Genomic DNA, 21,733 nt, shown 5'->3' with positions numbered 1-21,733 from the left:
TGTCATCTTATTCCTCATACTAAGTCAGATTTTGACAGTGAAGTCAGATCTAAATCCAAAAGTCTTCATTTTATGTCATAAACCCTTTTAAAAGTATGATAAATTTGGTTTTCAGTATCTATTAGTAGGTTTTTTTAAGCTGGACATCACCAATTCTTTGTAATCATTTTCATGCTGCCAACAATCTGCATTCAAAAAGCAATTTTTAAAAAATCACTATCATTAATTACTGAGTTATTTTTCATTATTACTTTATGTTATCAACAGACGTTCCCGTCAGACTTGTAATACCACGTGGAGAATTTGCATGTTTTTCATCTCCTTTTTTGGAGTGAGTTTTTACTCATGGAAAAAATGAATGCTGTACAGACAAGTATATCAGCAAACAAACAAACAGCAAAGTACATAAACCAGCTTGGCACTAAATGTTGCATTTCTTGTATGAAATGGTTTGGATTACACAAGAAAAATCAAATCAAAGGTTTTTGCTTTTTGCAATTTGTTTTTTTAGTTAAATGAATACATTGAAGCATCAATAATCAGGACACCGTTAACATACTATACTGTGTTAGTTCAAATGGACTTTCCAGACAAATCAGTTGCTTGGGTTAAATAATGTATTTGCTTCTTGTACCTCAAAAATGCCAGTGATACATTTCTTAGTGAACAAGTCTTTATCTGACTTCTTCTTCTTTCAGCTGCTCCCTCTAGGCGTCGCCACAGCAGATCATCTATCTCCAGCATCCTCTCCTCTCACAGCAGCCTTCTGCATGTTCACATTCATCAGCTTCACTTTTTTCCCTTTTGCTTTACCTTTGACTGAGATACACACTTCAAGATCAGTTATATCCACATTTTTCTTTTCTTTTCTTCTTCACATTTTATTTTGTGGATTCCTTTCTGTTCGCATAATGCAACATTGTCTCTCCATTATATGTCAGCCTTCCCATGTCACTCTCTTGTTCATTTTCTAACCATCTCTATCTACTTATCTCACCAAACCTTTCCAGAAGATCCGTTATTCTCTTGTTTACCGAGCTCTTGTCTCTTCTTTTAACATTTTTAGGAGAGGAATATTTTCCTGCTCCTTTCTGATGCGGAATTCTAGCTGTTCAACAGTTCTGGATCTTCTTGCTTGCATTTTTCATTTCATGATGCGCCAAATGTTTTCAGTTGGTGAAAGGTCTGGACTGCAGGCAGGCCTGTTCAGTGCCTGGACTCTTCTGCTATGAAGCAATGCTGTGTTTTTTTAAATATATATATATATATATATACTTTATTTTTAGTGAACGTTTTCCATACTGAACAAGGGTAACCAGAAACAGAAAGAAAAGAAAGGAAAAAGGACCTAAGGACCGAGACAAATTGAGCAAACAATTAGGAAAGCCATCCGGTAAGAGGGAAAAAGAAATCAAATGTTCTATAGGGTTTTAGTTCAAGATTATGGATATTTTGCATAGAGTTCAACATTGATGCAGGGTGGTTAATTACAAAGAAAGAGTTTCCATTTTTTCCAGTATTGTTCACATTTTTCTGTAGAATCTCTAAGGGAAAACGTCAGTCACTCCATTTCATAAAGTTCACGAATCACGTCCATCCATTCCGAAGCAGTAGGTGGTTCCTCCCTTAACCATTTTCTTGTTATGGCCTTTTTGCTGGCTGCCTGTAGTATCTGTAACAGGTATCTGTCCCGTTTCGTCAATCCAGTTGGGTTATTGCCAAGATAGAGTACGGTTAGGCTCTCCCCCAGCTGTAGCCTGGTGATCAGTTTAGTAGTCTTAATCGCTTCCGTCCAATAGGGGGAAATCTTAGGGCATTCCCAAAAAATGTGGAAATGGCCAGCTGACGCACAACCACACCTCCTCCAACATTTACCATGTTTCGCATTGTTGCTTTGGAGCTCCTGAACTCTGAATTAAAAAAAATTTTTTTAAAAACCTCACATTTTTCCAAGTAAATTCCCTCCATAAATCAGAACTTGAGGTGGTTGCTATAGTTTTACAAATGTTTAACCAATCTTCTTCAGATATGTCAATTTAATCTCTTTCTCCCACCTGTGCTTAATGTATACACTTGACCGTTTCTTTTCAGTTTGTGGTAAATCTTAGAAATCTGTTTTTTAGCCAATTTCCCTTTGTATGCATCTACAAAAATATTAATTAAAGACTTTCTATACTGTTGTTTGGGATTAATATTTGCATTGAAGTGATGTTTTAGTTGAAGGTACCTAAAGAAATCGTCCTTCTCTAGGTCATAACTTTCCACTACTTGTTGAAAAGTGTTAAGGCCTTTCTCAGATGATATATAAATTATCTCTTTAGTCTTTATATTTTTAGTCTTTGTATCTTTATATTTTTATGCCTTTAGTGTATGTTATTGTGTTTTTGGTTTACTCATTTAAATGCAACGGTTGCAGCTGTAACAACAGAAATTTCCCTCTGGGATCAATAAAGTATTCTGATTCTGATATCTTCCAATATGCAGTGATGCCCCTTCTGCTCTAGTGTTTAAACCTACTGTCAATCTTTGCAGGAAGAAACTCTGCATCACATGCTTGCCAACGTAGCATTTTTTTGCATCAACCTCCAAAGCTTTGTCCTCAAGTTCTTTAAGCCACATATTCAGAGGTACGGTACCTTGATCCAATTAGACATTTTATTTAAAAGCTGCTGTAATAATGGTTTATCCCCTAATATTGAAAGAAGGGGGCTGTGACTTCAGCCTGATCCATTTCTTGCACCTGGCATCACATCACACCATGCAACCAGGGTTCTAAGCTGTACAGCCTTACAATAATTTTCTAAACATGGGAGAGCCAAACTGCCCTAATTTCTAGGCAATTGCAATGTCTCATACTTGATTCTTGGTCTCCGTTTTCTCCAAATAAAACTTGAAATCATTCTGTTCCATTCAAGAAATTGCCTGGGGGGCACCTCAACCAGCAGTGCTAAAACAGGTAGAGCAGCTTGGACAACATCATTTTTATTAATTAAATCCTATTATGCATATTTGTTGGTAGGAACAACCATCTGTTTAGATATGCCTCGATATAAGCAGTGCTGGTTTAATAGATCCATTATGTGGTTCAGCATTGTTTAGCTGAAATATGGAAGGCCTTTCCTGAAAAGGATCTTATTTGGATAGAAGCATATCTAAAAATTGTATGTACCTCTCAGCACTGATGGTGCCTTTCCAGATGTGCAAGCTGCTGCCAGTTCTACAGGCATTAATGCATCCCCATGCCATCAGAGATGCAGGCTTTTGAACTGAGCACTGATAACAATTCAGATGGTCCCTCTTCTTGTCTTCTTTGCATGATAGAGTTTTAACCTGCATTTGTGCATCTGTGTTAAAGATTTCTGGAAGTGTTCCTGAGCATGCAGTGATTTCCATGACAGAATCATGCCTGTTTTTAATACAGTACCGCTTGAGGGCCTAGAGATCACGAGCATCTAATACTGATTTTCACCCTTGTGCAGACATTTCTCAAGATTCTCAGAATCTTTTGATAATATGTACTGTAGGTGAGTCAAAATCATCACAATTTTACATTTAGGAACATTATACTGAAATTGTTCCACAATTTGCAGCCACATTTTATTTATTTTTTGGCAGCTTGGTGAACTTCTATGTTTACATCTGAGGAATTCAGCCTAAGATACTCTTTATTTACACTCATGTTACCGACCTAGTGCCAGTTAACCCAATTAGTTCCAAAATGTCCCTCCAGCTGTTTCTTTTTAGTATAATTTACTTTCCCGGCCTTTTGTTGCCCCCGTTTGAATTTTGAGACGTTACTGCTACCAAATTCAAAATGAGCTAGTATTTTTCATGAAATATTAAAATGTGTCTCTTTAAACACTGATATGTTTTCTATGTTTGATTGTCATCTATGGGTTCAGATTTGCAAATCATTGCTTTGTTTTGTATTTACATTCAAGTGTCCCAACTTTTTCAGAATTGGGGTTGTATAATTTTGATAACTGAATACTGTAAAGGTATATATATATATATATATATATATATATATATATATATATATATACACATACACACACACACACACACACACACATTTAACAGGTAGAACATTGTCCTTTGACCTGAGCAGGTTTTATATGTCCGCATAAATATTTAATTTCTGTGCAAACATCACTAAAATCATAAAACGAGGAGTCAGTGTGCCTTCCTGTGGACACAAACCTTTAAATAAATATTAGTCTAAAATGATAAGTTTAACAAAGACTGCAGACACTTAATATCCAGTTGAAGGACGACAGAACAACATCTTTCATTTACTTTTTTACTGATATTGAAATCAAATGGACAATGAACAAACATGGTCAAGCAACAGCTGGCTAGGATCTAGTTCTCTTTAAAACCACAACTGCCTAATATTCAGTGACATAAATGTTTTATATAACGTATATATATTGCCTTCTGTATATGTACATAGGTACACGCATCAAGTACATACACACTGTTGAGGTTTAAACACACATACAAACAGGTCACATTTATTGTAATGACTGGACTTGAGTTCCTGACTGGAAGGGGGAGAGGCTTTCAAAAGAAATGCATAGTTTGGAAAATTTAACACAATATTCAGGTTCCACACACAGTTCAAAGTACACACACTGAATTTGGAGTTTTGTCTTAAGAGTTTGGTCCTTCAAAATCAAAAAGAAAAAGAAAACAGTAGATAATGGTTTTGGAAGAATGAGAGAAAGTGACATGCTGTGTGGAAAAATGTAAATGAAACCACTTAATATCAAATCCCCAAAGGTGTAAAAATGAATAAGACTGACAGGTTAGCAGTTACAAGACAGCATTATATGAATGATATTGTTTGGGGGGGGGCATTGTGAAGTAGTGTAGTGTAGCTGTTGGCCCAAACAAACATCACCTCTTCCCTTTTAGTGTCCTAACTCGCCATCCTCACACAAGTGTCATGTAAACCATGAGACTTTGTGTAGATCTAACTGTCCTTGATATCATTTTGCTAAACAAGGGAAACAGTCTTGACTGTGTCTATGCAAGAGGTGTAACGTAGAATCCTTTCAAGGGGCAGAAAATGGTGAGCAGGTACAAAGACTAATTTCTACAGCCCTGCCGGGAGGAAATGTATCAGGATAAGACAAGTCGCTATACCCTGGGGAGGTGGGCGAACAAGGCTGTGCATGACTAACATATGAACACAAGGGGTCTAAGTGCCCCCTTTTCATCAGATATGAGTAGTTGGTTTCGTTGATGGGTCATGGGAAAGGATGATATGGAATGATATCCTGAGCAGCTTGGGAGTCTAGCGGACTAGTGGGGACTGCTTCAGGGAGATGAGGACCGAGCGCATACGGGACACATCTTTAGCCTGCTTGCTGGACTTGGGGTTGAAGTCGCAGAGCCGTGCCACCCGCTCCCACTCTGTGCCTGGGTTGTTCTCATCCAGATCTGAAATCATGGCTTCCTCAGCCGCCCTGTATGCGTCAAAGAGGAGGAAAATATGTGGAAGAGAGAGCAATCAGTGCGAGAAGTAGTAAAATACACAAATATATGTGCAGCCCTGAAAAAGACCTCTGCTAACTAACTCAGTGGCGCCAACAGTGACGTTTTACCTCAAGTTCACAGTTTTGACTCTCGTATCTCTTACTTCTCTGCCAGATACATTGCACTGAAATTAATCTTTCAGTCTAGCATCAAGATCTGAGTCATTCCATCTGATTTCTGGCTGGGTTGGACTTTGTTAGTTCAGCAGAGTCTAACTCAGGGCAGGACACAGAAACATCCACCTATCTTTACACCTGAAGCTGTGAAAGCAAACAAACATTCACAGCTCCATTACCTGTGGCATGCCCCCAACTTTCCTTACACAATACAGCAAGTCACCTGTTTATTCTACTCTCAACAACAGTAAGGGGAGATACATACACGACACTGAGAAATCAAACACAAGCCAAAAAATCAAAATCAAAATCAAACTAAAGAAAAAAAATAAAATGTATTTTCTGGTTGGTTAAAAGTGCAGTTCCTTAAAGAACTGAGGGAAGGACATCTGCCCACTCCTCAACAAGAATCAAGTATAGGGAAATGTATACTTGTCCTTGATTAATAGAAACAATAATGCATGTTAAGATTTTTAACCAAGCCTCACAAAAATATAAGCACTATTGGGCATTAGCCATGCATTTTGCTGAAGCAGAAAAGCAGGCTATTTGGGGTGTGGAAAAGAATGTGCTGACTTTGGATTTATGTGTATTAAGTGCCAAATAGATAATTAACTGTTATTCTCTTGGGAAGAGGTGTGGCTTCTTTAAATCCATGAAAAAGCAAACAAAGGGCATTTACAAAAAGAACTTATCATGTAATTAAAATGAAAACATAAACAAAAGAACAGGGAAGAAAAGAAAAAAAATTTTTAAACGGATCAGTGCCACCATCACAGGACATTTTGAGATGCAAGCCACAGATTATGGCTAAACAAATGTAAACCTCGGTGACATCCCACCCAGAAACAAGAGAGCAATTCCACTACTTTGGTTCCATTTATAAAGGCTCTTTTATAGTGTCCACCCCACCTGCAGACATAAACTGATCTACTAACTAAAACACAGTACACAAAGCAAAATGGGAGAGATGAGAAGCTAATGAGCATTCACTGTCACAACCATCTACATTACACAAGAGACTAGAAGGACCATTATATGGATCACAACATCAAAGAAGGAACATTGTCAAACTTCTGACTAGGCAGCGGATCTAACTTATCTGCTATTCAGCTGGGTATCTGTGCAATATACTATAAACACACACACACACACACACACACACACACACAGAACTGCATCTAAACCCTGTGAAAATTGGCAAGTATTTGGAGATTCTGGGGTTTTATATTTTTACTTAACTGGTCTAGGCGGTAGCAAGGATGGTTAATATGTGTGCTTTAAGGTGCATAGGAAAAGAAAACAGGGAGAAACAGTTTCACAAGTCAGAATTTAGAAGATAGATAGAAAGGGGAGGGAATGAAATAAAAGACAACAAAAATGAGCTCAAATGCAGATGTTTAAAGCCAGCATGCAAAAGCAACATTTCTTTTTTTTTTCCCTTTAACCTTGTTTCCTAGAAAATGAAAATGATTAGTGTGCAGCCTTTGGTTTGGTAAATTAACAATTGTCTGTATATATGGCCTATGCTTTCAACTCAGGGTCTCATTCACTAAAAATGAGTTGGTGATTTTCTAATAAAGTTAAGTTAAAATAAAACTCAACATCTACATCATCTCAGAAATATCCTGATCTACAAAACGTCCAAAAGCTTCTTTGTTTAATCTTCATATTCCACGACTCATTAATACACAATGTCTCCATTTGCAAATAATACAGTTCTCACTTCAACCGTGTAGTATGCATGAACAATTCTCTATTAGACTCACACCAACCAGATGGAGGAGAGAAAGTGGGGTAATTGTTATTCCGTGTCATTCTGCAGTACCATACATCCATCCATTTTCTTCCCCTTATCCAATTCAGAGAGACTATTTTCTGCAGTACTAATTAAGGTAAAAGAATAAAAACTCTGTAGGATTGGGTCAACACAAGTTAATAATAAGCTGCAAAGCTCCACTGAGGTGTGCACATGTTTTAGAAAATCACTATTCAAATAACACAGTGGATTTTCAGATGAACAGCTAATACACCAGTTCAGTGAAGGAAGGAGCACTCAAAAATTTTAACCTACTGCACACAAATAAACAAAAACCCTGGAATTTCTTTGCGCTGATCTGAGTTGTTCCATTTTAATATTGTAAACTTAAGCTGACGAACAAAATATGCACACCACAATGAAGGCTAATGGATATATCCAGGTAACCTGATAGCAGAACCAAAGGCTGCACAGCTCAAGATATTCAATAGCTAGCTGGGCATATTAGCAGGTCATCCTATAGGACAGCAGTAGCTACAGAGCAGCTAACAGTCTAATAAAGCAAGAACACAGCTCAGTTTGAAGCAGTTGTGTATCCGTGACTTGGCCAGTTGTACCGACAATACAATCTCGCTTAAGAACTACCTCCAGTAGAAATAAAAGGAGAGGCAGTGTTGCATCACAAATTAAGATATCTTCACCTTTCTTACATAAGAAATCCAATTTCTGAGCCATTTTTAATGTTACTTGGAAATGAACTTCAGACCAAGTCAGTAACCAAAATCCCAGAAACAAACTGGAAAATATTTCTAAATAATTCGTTTTTTAATTATTAACGAGCTATCGTTTGCTTATACAAGACTAAGAAATACCTCAAAAGGTATTAGTGAAATAATTTATTGACTATAAAAGACTAAAATAGATTTAGGTAGACTGACCAAGTAGACACACAATTGCTTCAAATAATAAATCTTTAAAGATCCTACTCTTTAGTAACACATTGTAGATTAAAAAAAAAAAAAAAAAAAAATCATTCACAAAGTCATACCAGTGAAAAAACATTTTCTGTTAAAATTTATACAATTAATGTAAGCAAGTGTTAATTGTTAGAAATGTATGAAATGCATTTGCAAAATGTTCTGCTGAAATGAATCAAGGGAAATGACATGGAAATGAATGAGAAATCAACATGGGCACAGTTGTGTGAGTATTAATTTGATTTTTGTAGATGTGACTGAGGCGCTGGGCATGCGTTACTGAATTGTCCCGACAAAGCATCAACTCGCAAATGGCATGCAGAGTTAAAATTATGAATACGGCTTATATTTGAAAAGTAATGGTCAAGCCGAATGGGTAAAGTGACGATTATAAATCCATGCAGTTCAAACGTATGACGTAAGAAGGAAGCAAAACATGGCAGACAGATGGTAACTAATGCCCTAACTAAAGAAATAAATGTGATGTCAGTGGCAGTTGACAATGGAAGAAACAAAAGTAAACAATAAAAGGAGATGTTAGTTGGAGCAACATACACATAACCAATGAGCTCAGAGAAGGGCTGCTTGTAGAAGTCTTCATCCAGCACCCTGGACAAATATCCACCCAAACGACAGAGCAGCAAGAAGCCAGGAGAAAAGAGAAAAAGTGGTAAAAGGGAGAAGAGGATGGAAACACAAGCATTACAGGTTACCGTATAACAATATGCTCAGACATATAATCAAAGGCTCATGTGTTTGGAGGAACTTTAAAATACAGTGTCGGGGGGTTTAGAGAATCAAAAAGGCTTGAAATCTTTAATGACATGGCACCAGTGATGCACAACACACTTTTAGCTCGTCACAGTTCAGATATTTCCACAAAATTACCTCATTTTGATTAACTGACAAATTTTTAACCAGTTAATTAATTGAATCCCTTAATCCACTATGTTTTAGCTATAAACAATGCATAGTTATACCTCTGGGATTTATCTGTTGGCAAGACATGACAAGCCAAGGTACAGTAAAGGAGCTCTGCAGACCTCAAAAACCAAATAGTTACTACAGTATGCATCATGGGATGTGAGGATTTTACATGGTTTTATTAACTTACTGTACCTGCCTCAAATCATGAGCACAGAACTAGAGATGCACCGATTGACTGGCCAAGGACCAGAATAGGCCGATTTCCAGAGTAGTCAGCCTTGACTGGTGATCAGTCAGCCTCCCACATCACTGATTACGAGCAGGTCTATTTTATGCATGTGTAATTTGCACACAGCAGCGCAGGCAAATAGTTGCATGCCAACTCACAGCCACACATCACATTGATAGTGTGGAAGCAAGTGAAAACAAGTTTTCTTAAATAACCCACTGTGGGAAACTGCAAAAACATTCAAAACAAACCTAATGAGACCCTTAAAAACTGACATTTTAAGAAGCTAACAAAGGAAAAGTGGCTAAAGCTACTCAGAGCCAGTCACAAGCCAGCAGCCTGAGTACAAGTAAGGGATCAAAGCAGCTACGAAGGAAAAGGAAATGAGTAAAAAAGAGAAAAGGGTCGATGTTCTATTATCTGATGACATACTGGAAAATTATCCAATCCAAGTACCTGAAATTTGCTGTTACATAAATCTGCTTCATATGCTTTTGTTTGGTAAAGTAAAATATCAGGTAAATGTGGATTTACAACAACTCATTTTCAGTTAATTATCTGTACCATTTTCCAGCAGCAAAGCACTTTATTTTCAGCTGTTTACATGAGAGGAGCTCCTGTAACTTACTGTAAGTTGGGGGACATTGTCAAGTTTAATATCTTTATTATGAATATATTTTGCAAAGGTTGATTTTTTAAATTGGAATTGGCCAAAAAAAAAAAAAAAAAATCGGCAGGTCGCACAGAAAAATCTGAATTAGCCAAGACAATTGCAATCGATGCATCTCATCATAGAACCTTTCTGTGATGACAATACAGACAGTAAAAAAGTGTTTCCCTTCGCGGGAAATGTCTGTGACTAAATCCAGTGAACAGAAACTCTAATGTTTGAGGAACTTCATCTTCAGCAGCATTTAATCTGAAAAAGTGGTAAGCTGATGTAACATGAGGGGAAACACCATGACACCTGTAGAAGTCTGAGCCATTTGTGTGCGTCACAGCATTGTTCTGTTTTTTTTTGGTCATCTCAGGTTGCCCCCTAGAGAGAAAGGCTTTTCTTCACAATATGAACACGCACACATATGAAATAAGAACTGTTGCCAAACACAAATGTGGACACCAGCATAGTGTGTTTCTTGAAACTAAAGGATTAAGCATTTCTATTCCTCCAAGAGTACCCAACATACTGATACAAACTTCGGTAATCAGTAAAGCTCACCCAAGGGTACTAGAAGTCAAGTGACCAGGTGGCCATCGTCTCTTCCCCAACCACAACTTGCACAATTGTCCTACATTTTCTTTAAGCTGGGATAACTCACATATCCCCATTTAAAATGAAGAGGCAAACAATATGGGAAGAATATTAAAATTGATCTTTCATCCTGTTTTTATGTGCCCAAGACTACAGTACCTGTTATTGGTTTTGGTTTTCTCCAGCTGCTCATTCTGCCTGGCATGCCACTCCTCCAGCTCCACCTTAGCTTTTTCCTTCCACTCTGTCTCCTGCTTGCGAGAGTTAGCATCTGCAGAGGTAAATGCCAAAATACAGAAATCATACACAAGCGCAGAGACTGACGAAAGAATGAACAACCCCAAAAGACGATCACTGGAACAAATAATGAATGAATAAGGACAGAAAAATTTGATCATTGTGTGAGAGATCTCCACTAAGGGTGGGCAATATTGTCAAATAATTTTGAAGCTATAGTTCAAGAAAATTTGCGTTGATATTTATGACAACACAGGAAAAAAAAATACTGAACATTTTATTAATGTTTGCAGGCAGCAACAGCATTTTTAAGTAATTAAATGAAGGGCATTTTCCATCTTTCTTTTCCAATGAGATACTGTCATTGATGACATACTACCTAGGCATGCAGACTGCTTCTACAAACATTGTGAAAGAATGGATCGCTTTCAGGAACTCAGTGAATTCCAGGATGGTACCATGACAGGATGCCACCTGAACAACAAGTGCAGTCTTAAATTTCCTCACTACTAAATATTCCACAGTCAACCAATAGTGGTCAGAACAGGGTCAGCGGATGCTGAGGCACATAGCACACAGAGGTTGCCAACCTTCTAAAGAGTCAACTGCTACAAACCTCCAAACTTCATGCGGCCTTCAGATTAGATGAAGTGCGTAGAGAGCTTCAGGGAATAGGTTTCCTTGGCCGAGTGGCTGCATCCAAGACTTACATCACCGAGCACAATGCAAAGCATCGAATGCAGTGGTGTAAAGCACACCGCCACTGGATTCTAGAGCAGCAGAGACATGTTTCCAGGAAGTGACAAATCATGCTTCTCTGTCTTTTAAGCCGATGGTCGAGTCTGGGTTTGCTGGTAACCAGGTGAACAGTCCAAGTGTAAAGTCTGGTGCAGCGGAGAATTACGGTGACGCCCCGCCCACTGTCAAGAGTTCTGGCCTGGCCTTTTTCTGATAATTGGCTGGCATGGGAGGATCGTCTGTTACCTGTGTTTTCCAGGCTATAAAAGATAGCCCAGGTGAGCTGCTCATTCTCACTCTTCCACTCCATCTTTTATCAACCCATTGTCAATGTTTGTCTCTTAGGTTTAGACTAGGTTTAATAAATGACCTTTTATGTTAGTAAACCTCTTGTGTGGACTCCCTTGTCACTTTCTCTGAGCCAAGCATCCTCTCTGGTAGGCTTAAGTGGTTGATCTCAGTAGGAGACCAATCATGCTTCTCTTTAGTGTGGCAGAGAACGTGGTTGAAGACAATATCTTGGGAGCATTGCCCTGGTTTCCAGAATGTTGCCAGCTTCTGGTTGCTTTTTGGTCCTGGTGGAATTGGTGTATAAATATCCACCACAAGTATCTGTCTGAAGACTAGGGTTGAGATTAATTTATATGGTATAACTAGGACTGGTGGGCATGGGCTCTGTGGCTGGTGCTTCACCTGTGTATTTTTCTCACGGGTTCTGGCCTTAAAAGGGGTTGTGGTGTAACTATGTGGCAAGGCATAACTGGTATGAACTGCAGAGTTGAACTTGAATAGTGCTGTCAAGTATTTAACTTGGTGACTTGGTTCGCTAGCTTTGGTGTAGACCCTAAATGAACTGTGCTTTGAATTGGTGTCAACTTTGTTGTAGCTTGGTTCTGTCTTTGTTGGCATCTTGAATGCTTTGGTTAGCATGGATGTTTTTTGTTTGGAGGCACGTTTGGTATGCTACTGTGGTTGACGCTCATACTTTAATTTCAGTTTTGGTTGTTGGTGGCTGGAGTTTTGGCAAAGCAGTGTGGGGTGATTGTAGCTGCAGGCCATATAGTGTTGGACACTTGTGATGAGATCAGGTGTATTTTTTTTTTTTTTTTTTTTTTTTTTTTTTAAAGGTAGCAACACTTTGCTTTTTACTTGCTGTTCTGACTACCGGATAGCCTGTTGACTGCATTTGCAAGAACAGACTTGCTTGTGGGGCAGGTAATACTTGCACGTCTTGGTATACCTGTTATGCTATTAGAAATCTTTAATGAATGGTTTGGCTATGTCATATTGCTATACCTGCAGTCATCTATTTTAACTCCACAAATAAGGGAATTAATTTGGTAAGTGGGTGGGGTGTGAGCTTGTTTGATGGGCCAGGTTGTTGTAGCCATTTTAATAAATGGGGATGTTTTCTCAGTGTTATTGATTTGATTTCAGGTAATTTCCCATGTCAATGTGGAACCTTCATTTTTTTGGGGGGTGGGGGTGGGGGGGGGGGGGGGTGACGGCCCTCCCACTGCCAAGAGTTGGCCTGGCCTTTTTCTGATAATTGGCTGGCATGGAAGGATCATCAGTTAATGCAGCTCTCAGGAGTTGGGCTCGGCCCTTTAGTTCCAGTGAAAGGAATGCCTCAGCAAGACATTTTGGACAGTTTCCAGCTCCCAATTTTGTGGAACAGTTTGGGGATGGACCCTTCCTGCTTCAACATGACTGCGCACCAGTGCACAAAGCAAGATCCATAAAGACATGGATGAGCAAGTTTGGTGTGGAAGAACTTGACTGGCCTGCACAGAGTCCTGACCTCAACTCAATGAACACCTTTAGGATGAATTAGAGCAGAGACTGCAACCCAGGCCTTCTTGTCCAACATTAGTGTCTGACCTCACAAATGTGCTTCTGTAAGAATGGTCAAAAATTCCCATAAACACACTCCTAAACCTGTGGAAAGCCTTCCCAGAAGAGTTGAAGCTGGTATAGCTGCAAAGTGTGGGCCAACATCATATTAAACCCTATGGATTAAGAATGGGATGTCACTCAAGTGCATATGCGTGTGAAAGCAGACGAGGAAATACCTCTGGCAATATAGTGTATGCTTAACAGCCACTGTACTAGTATCTCCACCTTTGTAGCCTGGTTGTACGCAAAGGTGTGTTCTTGTTTGCCGTTTCCACCTTTAGCAAGAACAGTTTTCTTGAATATTTTGCAAAGTTTTGTTGGACGCTGTTAAAGCAGCTCCTTTTTTTAAACCCTTTCATGCATAGTGGTCACTACAGTAGACAGTTATTCAAAATATTATATTATTATTATTATAGTTGCATATCAGTCAACACAATGGATGCCTGCACATCATCCCACAAACTCCTACCTACTGGCCAGTCACGGAAATTTGTTTTTATTATTTTTTATTTCAATGTAATTAACAGGATCAGGATTAGTGAATACCAGCAGTAGTGACAGTCACTCTGAGGATGCAATATCATTTTCTGTTACTGGTTAGTTAAATACATATTTCTCTGGTTCAAACGTCAAGCGCATGGTTTCCAGCTCAGTGGATGTGTTTGTAACTCCATGAAAAATATGTTCAAAAACTAAATCTCAATTGCATTGTTTTTTTCATAAGAGGAATACAAACACACGGGAAAAATATCTTGACTGAGTTTCTCATAATTCATGCATGAAAGGGTTAAAGAAAAAAAGGTACTAAATTGCCACCAGAACCTGACACATGGCAATCAGGCATGCCTGGAGTTCTCTCATTGTTGTGTACACTAGGGACTATAAACCCCTGGCATTGCTATATCAATGATATTGCAATATGACATTTTATATCATGTGAAATTTATATTGCTATTATCACAAACAATACAATATGGCACACCCCTAATCTCCACATTTTCTTATTACATCTCAGAGATCAGTAGTCTGTTTGTCCTATCCTATAATAAAATGTTCTGCTGGGTGCTTACCAAGCTGCTCCAGCCTCTCTCTTTGCTCCTCCCTCCACTTGCGTAGACTTTCTGGTTCGGCCTGCAGTCGGTCTGCATTGGAAATTGCTGCATAGGCATCTGATGGGCCATTGCTTTCCTGAGAAACAAGGGAAAATAAGCAGACTTCACAGTTTTATCAATATTTTCTAGGATTTTGGCTCCTCATCCTAAATTGTTCAGTGTTTTGTCTTTCTAACATTATATGAAATTTGCAATTAACTTGGTATTAGCTTCCCCCCACTAATACACATTCTGTACATCTGTTCTTAGAAGTGAGGTTCTCTCACTGCCAGGAAAGGAAGAAATGTTGCAATGACAGCACAGGAAAAGGAAGCTGAAATGACTAACAGCCAGATGCTCAAACCTCAGATACTAAAAGTCACTCTGCTATGAAAAAAGAAAATTTGTATTTTCCACAATGACACATACAGTGAGAATTCTGCAGAATTGATGCACAAACCACAGTGAACTGAGAAAATCTCAGTATCCCATTAATTTGAAGGATAATGGCAATCCAGCAATTATCCAGGAAAATGGGAACATAACTAAAAGGAAGTCTGATGTACCAAGAAACAAGACAGTCTTAAAAGACCATGAGGTTCCTCAATTTTCATTTTTTAAAACTGATCCTTGGCAGCTGTATGTGGTGAAATTTTTTTTTTCTCTTTTTTTTAAATAAATCACCCCTTTTTAAAATTTATTATAGGCTAAAGTTAGGGGTGTGGCTACTGTAACTAAGCAGCCAATTGCTTGAGCCAATAACTCGAGTCACTGAACTGAACCTTTTGCAGGTCAGTCATGAACAGCTATGGCATTCAACGTTTGCACAAAGTGTATTTGAGCAAAATGTAGCAAACCCTGCTACTTTTTTTTTTTTTTTTTTAAGTGTGGTTGTGAATTTCTAGGCAGACCCCCAAACAACAATTTAGCCATTATCCAATGCTGATGATTTTTTGTTTTTGTTGTTTTGATCTCTTTTCCCTGGTGGTAAACAAATCCTCATTAGCATCTCTTCAAGTTTTCAGCTATTAATCGCACTCTCTTAATGTGCCACCACAGATAAACATCAGCCAATGCAGTTAAGTGAGGTTTTATTTTCCTACAGGTCAGTGGCAGAAAAGGCCTCTCTTGTTATTGTTGTATATCAATGCATCCCTGTAATATGAAGCAAGTTCGACATACCCCTGGTATCTTTTCGTTTCCTGGATTCACCTACCCTGACGTCATCAATCAGGATAAGCAGTCACACAAAGCTGATTATCAACTCGCTAACTTAACTGACAGCAGAACAGCTAATTTTAATAAGGAAAATAAAACCATAATAGGGGAAAAAGGTTAATCACATAGTACAGATCAAAAGCAGCACAGTTACTGTGATGTGAGAGGAAAAGTGCTGTACAGTAGTTTAGTATTAAAAGTGCTGTATTAAGTGTTTTCAGCATTTTGGTTGGTAAGACTGGAAAAAGATCTACTATTTTAATAAAGTAAAACCTATCTGAAGCCGGGAAGAAAAGCCTGCAAATATGCTGACTGTGTCAGTTAACAGACTTATCAACTCCATCACTGGTGGATTATAATTATTTCATTAAATTACTGTTTAAAACAACTGTTTTATTTTCTCAGCTGCAGCCCTGCTGGCATTTAACAATCTGAATATATAAAGAAAAAAGAAAATAAAAAAACAACTCAAAGGAAACTTAATTTATTTGATACAGTTCACAAGTCCAAATAGGTGGCCTGTTTTAGGATCACATATTAATGCTTGTAGTACAATAAAACTGTTGTAATTGTTTGCAGCCAACAGGAAAAAGTAAAAAAACTAAAGTTGCATCTAAGAATCTATATTTAATACTGACACTCTGGGGGAAAACAAAGCTTTTTGATGCTATTGAAAAACTTAGGTCCTCCTACTACTTGTGCGCCAAGATCTGAGGGATCTTCCAGGAATGGTGATGCTATATGCCTAAGACCTGATTGATCAGCAGGCAGTGATTTCATACCTGTTGATGATCTCTAATCTCAAACATAACCTTCTTCGGAGCATGTTAGGTTTGCAGCATGAGTTACCATGGCGAACTGCCTTCATAATACAGAAATCCCAGGGTTAACCCTGAAGATACCTGGATAAGCCAAAAATCCTGCATAGTAGTACAGGCCTCTGGAACAATGAAGCCCTGGGCAGTTCTAGTCACTGATCCTTCCTTTTTCTTTAAAAAAAAAAAAATCTCTCTTTAGCAGTGTATTTTGGACACATACCCAAACCATAACATCTGTGACCTGATAATTTTCCGTGAAATCAGCACACACAAAATCACAAAGCTAAATGTATGGCCATTCTGCCCTTATACACACAAAACACTGAGGAACAAATAAGGTCTGTTACAAGTTGATAACTCAAGAGCAGATGATATTACCCCGTGAAGTTCTCCATTGATGACACCATCTAGAAAATGTAGAAGTGAGACTGCAATTAGAAATCAAGCAGACAAAATGTCCTGAAACAGAGACCTTTATAATGCCTAGAATTTGTCTAATGGAGCACCAATTACTGCTGTTAAATACGATAATTCGTAATATGACATGTCTGTATTTCTAAATAACAATTGCTACCACTGAGGCTATACTCGATAAGGTGGAGAAGGAAATGAGATAGCCATGAGCAAAGGTTGTTAAACTGTGTCCATTTCCTTAAGTGGCTGACAGCCGTTTATGGCTGTAAATGTAGCCGCAAGCAGTCAAGTTGATTGGAAAGCAATGAATGGCACCATCAGCAGCCGTAGCTTCATTATTTCAGCAAGCATTAATAAGTTATTTGAAGTTTTCCCTTTACATGCGCCTTGTATATTTTAAAGTAAGCTGACACAGGTTAATGTCAACGATAACTATGTCCACTTGGCTAATCTGCTAGCTCAGCTAGCCTTAGCTTCAGTGTCCATTCGGGGCCAAACTAACGTCCGTATTAACTGAACATTTATCATTTAACTCCACACACAATCCCCTGTGACTAAAGATGACTAAACAGACAATATAACGCTGATCTCTCGCTTGACCACAGCAGTCACACACCGTTAGAGTCTCCTAGCGAAAAGGGGACCTCTCCACTGTCCAGGATGCTGAAGCCTTCGTCGTTTTCAATCCCCGCAATTTCGCTCTCCTGCTGGGCCAGAAAAGCGGCAGCAGGGTCCTCCTCCGAGCCTACACCGTTTCCAGCAGTAGGCGCGTTCAGCATGTCAAAATCATCCATGTTGAGTGTAGTGGTAGGGGGTTAAAAGTGTGAAACAGCGAACTGGTATAGCACCTCAGTGAAACCGATGAGACCAGCGGGAAGAAGGACGAAAGGGGAAAAAAACGCTAAAAGCTGGCGAGCGGAAGCAGAAGAGTAACCAATCACAAGCAAGAATGAATTACTGGCAGTGGCGATAACCAATCATGTAACAGCTGCCTCAAAATTCAACCAATCAAACCTCTGAAAGCGCTGCATACGGATCCCATGACCCGCTGCGTGCTGCTGTCAGAAATGTGATTAAAAAAATGTGCAGTAAAATTTTATCTGCTGCACGTTTAACGTGTCAGATGTTGGCGTAATCAGGCCTGTGTCATTGATATTAATTTGTCAGATAAGGAAAAAAAACATGAATTTATTTTGTGCAATTCCAAAAAATACAGTTGTTTTTTCTATAATGAAAGAAAATGTAGATTTCCGTTGCAAATTACATCTATTTTCTTAAGGTGTCCGTTACCCTCTACCTTTACGGGGCCTGTTGTAACTTTAATTCCCCACACCCTGATGCTGCATATCCCGTAAATCATTGTGGGAAAATTGTATTGATTTTAGTTTGATCAGATCACAGATCCCTTCTTCCACTTTACTCCAGTCTTAAGAACTAGCAGGTTTTTCAGCTCACCATAGCAGCAGTTGTGTCCAGCCCAGGTATAATGCCGCACTGGTTAATTATTCACAGATCTGGCAGTTTCAAAGGGCTCAGGTGACACCTGACTCAAGTTATAAAGTTGGATGCAACTAGTGTTTTAAAACACAGGAACAATGTTGGGAGTGACTCAGGAAACACTGAGATAATTTATTATTAGAATAATTTAAAGGTGTAACTTGCCAAGGTTTAAAAACTATACCACAACTGGCTAACTGGTTACTAATGACAATAGATAATATTGTTATGGCCATGACTTCCCATGAAAAAAAAATCCCCCTTTGCAATGCTTTCACCATAACCAATGTTCTTTCACTGAAATGTATTGATATGGCACAAAAAAAAAAAAAAAAAAACTGCTAAATTATCCCAACATCCCAAAATAAAGATCCACTTTCTTTCAAAATGTCACCCAACAAAATTATGCATTTTTAGTGCAGCTTATCTGTTTAATAATTGCCTTTTGACATTGGATGTAGGCTTGGCTTGTTGAGCCAACCCTACATCTTAAGTTATTACCATTGCTACATGTACCGGTTCTTATATAGAATTTTTCTACTCTACATGAGCACTCAAAGCACTTATTTTCTTCTCTTATATTTGTTGATTTTTGGTTGAGAGAAGTCATTGTAAAGTTAGAACAGTCAGTAACCAGGAGGCACAAAACAGGTGTCAAACAGCTTCATGTCACCCTGTTGTTGACAGTAAAACCACCTAAAAACTTACTGGCACACAGAACCTTGCATGTTTGGTAATTAAAAGTTCTTTTATTACACAAATATTAATTCCACAGTGTTTACCAAGTCTCCAAAGGGCTTTTCCTTTTGAAGCTGTCTTAAAGTCTGTGTAATTGGCCAATCTCTCTATATGCGCTATACTCAGTTTGGACCCCCCTTTGAATTCAGAACTGCCTTCATTTTTGGTGGCCCAGACTCAACAAGATGCAAACATTTTGACACACTACATGCAAATCTGCCATTCTACTACATCCCAAAGGTGGTGTATTTGATTGAAGTCTGGTGACCGTGGAAGCCATCTGAGTGAACTGATTGTCATATTCAAGAAACCAGTCAGAGATGATCTGAGCTTTGTGATACGGCACATTGTCCTGCTGGAAGCAGCCATCTAAGGATGGGTACACTGTGGTCATGAAGGGATAGTCAACAATACTCAAGTAGACTTGGTGTTTAAACAATATTCAATTGGTACTAAGGGACCCAAACTGTGCCGAAAATAAACTAGAAGCACTCAGAGAGCGCAAACCTCCGCCAAGGACATAGGGTCACTGACGCTGTAATATGTGTATCTAAATACTGTGAAATAATCTTTCATCTTTCCCAGACAACAATAACCCCCTATCCCGCAATAGTGAAGAATCCTTAAATTCCTGGATCCAGATCGTGATCCGGATCACCGCCAAAATGTAATCACTTCTTCCTCTTGTCATTTCCAGCCACTCCAGAAAATGTCATCAAAATCTGTTCATAACCTTTGGAGTAATCCTGCTGACAAACAAACAAATAAACCAACGCGACCGAAAACATAACTTTCTTTGCAGAGGTAATAAATAAATTCCATACACCACTACCAGCCTTAACGTTTGATACAAGTCAAGATGGAGCCATACTTTCATGCTGTTCATGCCAAATTCCGATCCTACCATCAGAATGTCAGACCAGGTAACATCTTTCCAATTTTCTGTTGTCCAGGTTTGTTGAGCCCATGTGAATTGTTGCCTTAGTTTCCTGCTCTTGGCTGATAGAAGTGACACGTGGTGTGGTTTTCTGCTGCTGCTGTAGTCCATCTGCTTCAGCGTTTGATGTGTTGTACGTGCAGGCATGCTCATCTGCATACCTCAGTTGTAACACGGTTATTTGAGTTATCAGCTTGAACCGGCTGGACCTTTCTCCTCTGACCTCTGGCATCAACACGACCACTGCTCACCATTTTCTCTGTTTTGGACCAGAGATGGCTGTGCAGGAAAATCACAGTAGACTAAATTCAGACTAAATTCTAAATTCAGACCAACCCATTTGGCACTAAAGCCAATGTTCAAAGCCACTTAAATCACCTTCTGATACTCAGTTTGAACTTCAGCAGGTCATCTTGACCATGTCTACATGCCTAAATCCACTGAATTGTAACCATGTGATTTCAGGATTAGAAAATTCTTTTGGACCAACACAAACCAAGAAACTTCCATACAAATGTATCTACAGCTCATAAACAGCATGTAATACAATAGCAACAGCAATACATACAAACCACGCTGTATATTTTATATCTTGAAAACACTTCTGTGGTAATACAATTAAATAAAATAATAAAAAACTAAAACAGGGACAACATTAAAACCAGCTCTGACCGAGTTTGGCAACTCTAGGGGTCGCCTGTGCCGTCTGGCACCATGATGTTAATAGCGAATCCTTTAGTTCCTGCAAGTTCCTTTGCAGTATTTATAGTAAGGCAAGGCAGCTGCAGTTGGGGACTGCCACCGCATTGTGGGGTATTCTTTGTGTAAGTGGGTGGTACATGTCAACAATATCGACAGAGCAACGGAATCTGATAATTGCTGCCATTTACTTCACCCACAAGCAGTTTTAATGTTGTGACAGACTGGTGTATATTTCCAGTTATAGAACACCACTTTAAATGATTTAAATCAATAACAAAACACAGAAATGAACATAACTGGGACAGCACCCTTATCTCAAAGAGAGATACAACTGAAAATGAAACAGTCATACAGGATTTATAGAAAACTAAAAAATTAATTAGCTAGAATAGAAAAAAATGCTACAGAAGCATTTTCAGCAATGATTTGGTCATATCTGAAATGAAGTTTCTATAATGACAAACATTTCCATCCACCCACATCACAAGCACAACACAATGGTGCAAGCTTGTACAAGTAATTTTGGCATAAATTTGCACTTGTACTTTACCCAAAAGCAAATTCTTAAAACCTTTAGAGATTTATTAAACCTTGATTATATTATAGGCACTGTACAAAAGAGAGGTGGGATTTCTGGTCTGTG

The 21,733-nt window shown here is 38.6% G+C and overlaps 1 protein-coding gene across 3 annotated transcripts; it reads right to left on the bottom strand.

The window, feature by feature from the left end:
- Positions 1–4,289: 4,289 nt before the first annotated feature.
- clta (clathrin, light chain A) lies at positions 4,290–18,129 on the bottom strand. Of its 3 annotated transcripts, XM_030727668.1 has the most exons (7): positions 17,833–18,129; positions 17,181–17,209; positions 14,746–14,863; positions 10,964–11,075; positions 8,952–9,005; positions 6,903–6,938; positions 4,290–5,474 (listed from the first exon to the last, which is right to left on the bottom strand). In XM_030727668.1, the coding sequence occupies exons 1-7, from the start codon at positions 18,008–18,010 to the stop codon at positions 5,303–5,305; spliced, it is 699 nt and encodes a 232-aa protein (XP_030583528.1). In that variant the 5' UTR covers positions 18,011–18,129; the 3' UTR covers positions 4,290–5,302. The 3 variants fall into 3 exon arrangements, with proteins under 3 accessions (XP_030583528.1, XP_030583536.1, XP_030583544.1); XM_030727676.1 differs by lacking the exon at positions 6,903–6,938; XM_030727684.1 differs by lacking the exons at positions 6,903–6,938; positions 8,952–9,005 and having other exon boundaries at positions 17,833–18,127.
- Between the last annotated feature and the right edge of the window lie 3,604 nt (positions 18,130–21,733).

Source organism: Archocentrus centrarchus, chromosome 1, assembly GCF_007364275.1.
Source record: "Archocentrus centrarchus isolate MPI-CPG fArcCen1 chromosome 1, fArcCen1, whole genome shotgun sequence".
In the NCBI taxonomy this organism is placed as follows: domain Eukaryota; kingdom Metazoa; phylum Chordata; class Actinopteri; order Cichliformes; family Cichlidae; genus Archocentrus; species Archocentrus centrarchus.
This window is presented reverse-complemented; position numbering and strand designations above follow the sequence as displayed.

Excerpts from the sequence above, each read along its gene's own strand:
- clta (XM_030727668.1), bottom strand. The coding sequence starts at position 18,010 with ATGGATGATTTTGACATGCTGAACGCGCCTACTGCTGGAAACGGTGTA. Across the intron at positions 17,210-17,832 it reads TTCGCTAGGAGACTCTAACG|ATGGTGTCATCAATGGAGAA; the intron begins GTGTGTGACTGC and ends TACATTTTCTAG. Across the intron at positions 6,939-8,951 it reads TCTGAGCTCATTGGTTATGT|CACACATATTAACCATCCTT; the intron begins GTATGTTGCTCC and ends TGCACCTTAAAG.